At 40.9% G+C, this 6,000-nt stretch overlaps 1 protein-coding gene across 3 annotated transcripts in view; it reads left to right on the forward strand.

Annotated features, from left to right (window-relative positions):
* The window catches only part of RBMS2 (RNA binding motif single stranded interacting protein 2), a 107,128-nt gene extending 103,034 nt beyond the window's left edge, over positions 1 to 4,094 (forward strand). Inside the window, exons 12-14 of one of the 3 annotated variants that reach the window (XM_018562027.1) lie at positions 1,141 to 1,212; positions 1,747 to 1,830; positions 3,786 to 4,094. In XM_018562027.1, coding sequence (XP_018417529.1) covers positions 1,141 to 1,212; positions 1,747 to 1,818 — 144 coding nt within the window. In that variant the 3' untranslated portion in view covers positions 1,819 to 1,830; positions 3,786 to 4,094. The remainder of the gene's footprint in view (positions 1 to 1,140; positions 1,213 to 1,746; positions 1,831 to 3,785) is intronic. The other 2 variants (XM_018562026.1, XM_018562028.1) reach the window with 2 other exon arrangements.
* The last annotated feature ends 1,906 nt before the right edge of the window (positions 4,095 to 6,000 follow it).

A 6,000-nucleotide genomic window follows, 5' to 3' on the forward strand; every position in this document is an offset into this window, starting at 1 on the left:
ACGGGCAACTGCTCCATGTTTTGTCTGCTCCAGTATTGATAAATTCCCCTTACTATGTTTTACATTTCTGTCTATCACCTGCTTGCTATTGGAATCATCAGTGTTTTCCATTAATGTGACCCTGTCAGGGTCACTTTTAGCCAAGAGGTCACCTTTTAAAAGAAATAAATATATAAATATATACTTACCTTTTTTATTGTCCTATGTTTTAAAAAGCTGTTCCTCAGCCACTGCAAGTTTTCTGCCCTCCCAATACTTGCTCCCCCTCCGGCTGCTGTTCGTTCTTCCCACCAGCTCTTGTTTCCTGCAGTGACATACAAGCCGGTGTATGGAACCACAACAGGCAGAGGGGGGTCAAGTATAGGAAGCATAGAATACTTGCAGGGGCACAAAATATTCCTCACACCGGGAAGTGTTGTATACCTGCAGTCTCTGGTGAGCTGAGAAGGTGGCTTTTTAATAGACAGGCCCCCAGAAAGATAAGTATATAAACACTTCTTTTACTATTGACCTCTTGTCTAAGTAAGTTCTGATGACTGGATCACTTTACATAAATTTTAATAAAAACTGAATAAGGCCCCTTTCGTACCAGCTAATCAGGAGGGGGATCTGTACACGGATGGAGGAAAGTGTTGGAAATACAGCAGCATATGCTGATATCTACTGATTGTATTACTGACTTTCTGATGTGTACTGATATGTCTTTTGAGCTGTAGATGGCTCTGTATTGCAATGTTACACTCTGTGTGTTTCCTTTACAATGCTGTATACACATATGTAACGTTCTTTTAAGCAAGTAAAATTAATTCAGTATTCCTCAACATCTCAGTGCTTTATCTAAACACATAGCCAATAGAAAGAAATGAAACTGCCGAACCCCATGTCTGTCTATGGGGAATTGGATGTAAACGTTTGGCTGGAGGCAGGGGTAACCGGTTTTAAATGGACGCCCGTCCGTTTATACACCACTGCCCATAGACTTACATTGGGAGTCCGATCAGATCCGCTAGAAAAACTGGCAGGCGGATCTGTTCAGACTGCCCCTACGAAAGGGGCCCAAAGAAGTAAATGTTTTAGTGATTAGCTTAAGCTTCACTGTAATAATTTTAATGCTGCTTTTTTTTTCATTTTTGCCGCTAGTATATGCCAGCTGCTATGCAGGGGGCCTACATCCCCCAGTACTCGTCCGTGCCTTCTACTGTCTCCCTAGAGGTGAGAAGCTCTTTTGGATGAATGTGAAGGAATTGGGGGGTAGAATTGAGATAGAACAGTGCAGACATAAAAAAATGCCAACATTCTGGAGAAAAAAAAAGTTAGCCTTTGTTATCCTCTTTTCTAGAGCACATTTGTTTTGAGTTTTTAGTTAATTTTTTTCCTGTTTATGATTTTTATTTCTGTGTTTAGCTATGTAAAGAGCTGTTTAGAGTTAGCATGACAGATTCCCATGTTTGGTGATATGTTCTCCATGTTTATTGGAATGTCATTGCTGATATGTGCCTCGTTCTTCCATTTGCTACTATAATTAGCTTGCACATCTACCTACCCGTGGCCTCATCCCAGGTCAGATCGGCTCACAGTAATAAAAAGATCAGATATATTTCATTTTATCCATCATTCGTAGGTTCTTTATGTGTCTAATGCATTTTTGATAGGTCCATTATTATTTTTGGATGGGCCTCAAAATGCTGAGCAATGAGGCAGGTTCTAACATTTCACAGACTCCTCCTAATTATTTGTTTTGCTCAGGAGAGCAGCGGGCAGCCTCAACAAGTTGCCGTGGAACCCACCACAGACCACGCCGCTTATTCGTACCAGTGAAAGAAAGTGTAGGTAAGAGAACAAGGCTGTTCATATTTAAAGGGTCACTGGTCGTTTTTAACTATCTGTATGTGTATAGTGCATATAGTCTTACATTAACCCCTTTACACAATTTAAGAAGTTGTTGACTGTATCATATACTGCAGTATATTGAACCAGTGAAAGCTGCAGGTGATTCAAGAGATTGACACTCCTGGAAGTGTCGGTTTCTCACGAGACATCAGGAGGCAGTTTCTCAGGATCAGTGCAATGTTTCATGGCACAGGTAGCGGAAAAGGTGAGTTTATACCTTCAGCTACAGGTAATGGCTTTTACTTTTTTTTCTGACCCTATCACTTTAAATACAATTTAATGTCATGATAAGTTATGTCATGCCAAAATGTTGTTTTTTTTAAGCTACCGGTAGAAACCCTGTGTTTACTGCTATCCGGGGCTACGTATGAGATATTTTTCACTCCTGTCCTGCTGATGTTTCACCAGACAGGAAGTGAGGGAAAATCTGCAACAGGATCGCAGACAGAAATATCTGACAGGAGTTCTATACTTCCCTAAAAAAGCATGGTCTGTGGTGCTGGTGGAGAGTTACCTTCACTTCCTATCTGGTAAATGATCAGCGGGGCAGGATGTGATGGAAAAAAAAAATCTTTAAGGGCCTGTGTTGACAGGCTTTTGTTCGCTTCAAGCAAGTTTTACATTCTCATACAAGTCCTATGTGAATGCAAAACCTGCTTGAAGCAGTTGAAATGCAGGTGAGGTGGAGGTCGACCCAAGTCCAAAGCCTGTTGACACAGACCCTAACGGATCCCCAGGTAGCCGTAAAAACCTGACAGGGGTTCCACCTCTTCCCCACTCTATCCAAAACTAAAACAAAAGTTTTGGCTTGACATACACTTTAAATAACTTTATAGGCTGGGCAGCAAGGCTGGTTAGACATTATAATAAATAAGGTTTTTAGAAACTTTAACGTAGAAACTGCCTTTATTTTGTGGATCCCCCTCCCTGGGGCCACCAGTGATCAGCTGCATGCAATCTGCTTTGGGGCCAGGGCCGGCAGGCAGAGCGGCATGTCCGCTATCCTACACAATGTTTGCAGCTTGCCTGCCGCCCCCTTTCCTGCCAGAGCATCCCAAATTGCTAAGAGCCAGGTGGTGAGATGTGTAAGGGCCATACACATCTCCCCACCCAGCTCTTAGCAACCTGAGATGCCCTGGCCGGCGTCCCGCTCAGCTCCTGGAAACCAGTGACGTCACTGCTTGCCAGAAGCTGAGCAGGATGCTGGCCAGAGCTGGGTGGGGAGGTGATGCAGCTGCTGCTAAGACTGGCAAAAAGCTAGGAGCTAGGGACGCCTCTGTGTGGGGTCCGGCAAGCTGTCAGTCAAGGTGATGTAGATCCTGCCTAAAGCTGGCCATACACCTCCTAGATTATCTACAGATTTTCTATGGTCAGGTGGAATAAATTGTGCAACAGATTCCTCCATCTACGCTAAACTGTGTGGCTGGAGGAATCTCCCACTAGCTGTTGAACTGATGAAAGGTTGAACAGCTTGTTCCCGCAGCATATTGTGAACAGCTGAATGCCAAGAGTCCCAAATAGCAGACCTTCCTCCACTGGGCAGTGTGCCTCAATTTAAGGGGTTTTCTACTTTTCCTGGCTTGAAACCTTGACCTGATCCACCCACCATTGGCTGGATCGGAAAGCTTATGTCTCATGCGTGTACGAAGAGGGAGGTTACAACTATATGGTGCATGCTTGGCCCGATTTTGAAATCTGCATGTTGAGTAGGACATCCAAAATCATGTCCATATGTGAGTGTTATTAACATTTCTTGTGAATGAGAAGTGTAAAATGACATTATTACCTCAGGAGCTTCCTTCTTTTCTCTCATTTCCACACACGCTATAATTTTGAAGCCCATGTGTACCTTATATGCTTGCATTTGTACTAAAAAGTTATAATTTCTTTGTCAGGTTCACATGTGGGAATGAGTCAGCGTAGGAAGTGACCAGATGGAGAGCTGCAGGGCTGAACATGAGGCTTTACTGAAAAACGGGGAAAATTGAAGAGGAAAATTAAAAAAAACACACACACACATTGGGGGTGGGGATGAATGAAGAAAAAAATATTTTTCTTTCTTTCTTTTGCAAAGAAGCATTTTTACTGCAATAAACTTTAAACTTCCAAGGAACCAAAGCAGCTAGAAAAAAAGAGAACTCAAGAAATGTTGTGAAACCAGAACAGACTTTCAAATCTCAACTGAGACTTAAAAGGAAGAAAAACAGAAAAAAAAATGAAAAAAGCTAAAAATTAGAAAAAAATCCAAGAAAACGTAAAAAAACAAATTCTATTTTAATAAGAAGATTTTTTTGTCATTTTTTTTACCGTAGAATATTTTTTTTTATTTTTATTTAAATGCGTGCCGTACAAGGAAAGCGCAGTACCAGGACATAAGCCGGCGGAACGTATGCGAAAGAGAGACTGCAAAGGGGAAGTTGCAATTTTGCTGCCTGACGCCATTTTATTTTTCACATTTTTTAAAGACTGTGGGGTTGGATTTTCTTTTGTCTTTTTTTTCTCAGGAGGGGCAGCGGGTGGGGGAGGTTTGGGGAACAGGGAGTTAAAAAAAAAATTATATGCAAAAATGGTTTTCTCTCTCTCTTTTTCATTCTCTCTCTCACTCTTTTTTTTGGAAGGCAATTTTATTATGTTGTTGAATTTATGTTTGTGCTTAAAGTTTGTCACCAATATAATTTTTTTTTTTTCTTCCCAAAATGGAAGCCTTGGCAAAAAGGTCCAGCTAAACTGAAATGGGTGCTGGGCATGGTACATGTAGAGTTATAGGAAGAATGTAACTGAAAGTTTTGTAAAGTGGTTTGTTGCACGCGTTAGACCATTCAGGCTTCTTAATTTAAGTATGAGACTGTACCTCTTTTATGCCTGCATCTGAGTATTTCAGAATTGGCCTGTAAAGTAACTTCATCTGCAGAAATCTACTTGGCATAGTGGGACTGTAGCCTGTGCTAATTGTGCTGGCCTTCATAGTAAGAACTAACTAACTTTATTTCCCTAAAGTCAATTCACTAATTTTATTTAGTTCATAGCAGACAGACTTAAAAATTACCCCTGGGTTTACCAGATCATTTGATACATGGTGATAAAAAAAAAAACCACATAAACCCATTTAAGGAACATTTGAAATTTTTTAGCTACTTGTAAGAAGACACACCCTTGCATTTTCAGGTGAAGACCTGACGTTCTAATGCTGGCCATATAATAAGATTTTCACATGCCATGCAACATATTCCAGCATAACTTGTGACAAGTGTTGGAATCACTGTATGTATCAGACAGCGCTCAGATCTTTTTCTGACTGACCAAAAGTATTTTGCTGTCCCAAGTTCTTAATGGCACATGACCATGCATGCTTGTATGCTATAATCCTATATCTTGTAGGCAACCAATTGCCTATCTTGCCGAAATATACAGGCAATTGACAAAAAAAACACCCATCTTGACTGATTGTTGTTTTGACAAGTCTTAAAGTGACACTAAACTCAGAAGGTAAATCTTAAAAATGCATTTAAGTACCTTAACGATTAAACAAAGTAGCTTATTTGTGCAAATTCAGAGATGATTTCAGGATCTACATATGAGTGATACACAAATCAGATCCAGCATTGTTATTAGTTAAAGGGTTATTGAACCCTCTGGGTTTTTTTGCATATATCTACTGCTAGCAAGCAGTAGATATATGGAAAAAGTGTAAAAAAAAACAAAAAAGAAAGAAAATGCTTTAAAAAGGGTTAATACTTACCTGTGTCTTTCCCATGCGCTCCCGCCCGAAAATGTGAAAATTCTCGGGCGGGAGGGCGGGCCGCAAAGTAGCTTAGGGCGGGCGCATGCGCAGTTCACATTTTCTGCCGGGAGGCAAGGAGAGACACAAGGTAAGTCTATGGACGCATGCAGACACCGTGGGACAGGAAGTGCGAGCAAGCTCAGAGTCATCGCTGGATCGGAAACCCGCTGGAGAGACAGATGAAAAGGAAAGGAAAGAAGATCAGATTAAGAGACATCATTTAAGGTAAGTGCTGACATTAACATTGGGGAGGGAAAAATATTTTTTACTTTAATGTCGCTTTAAGGTACTTGAATGCATTTTCAAATACGATTTTATTGAAAAGATGA

The sequence above is a fragment of the Nanorana parkeri genome, unplaced genomic scaffold, assembly GCF_000935625.1.
Source record: "Nanorana parkeri isolate BGI_ZX_2015 unplaced genomic scaffold, ASM93562v1 scaffold556, whole genome shotgun sequence".
NCBI lineage: Eukaryota > Metazoa > Chordata > Amphibia > Anura > Dicroglossidae > Nanorana > Nanorana parkeri.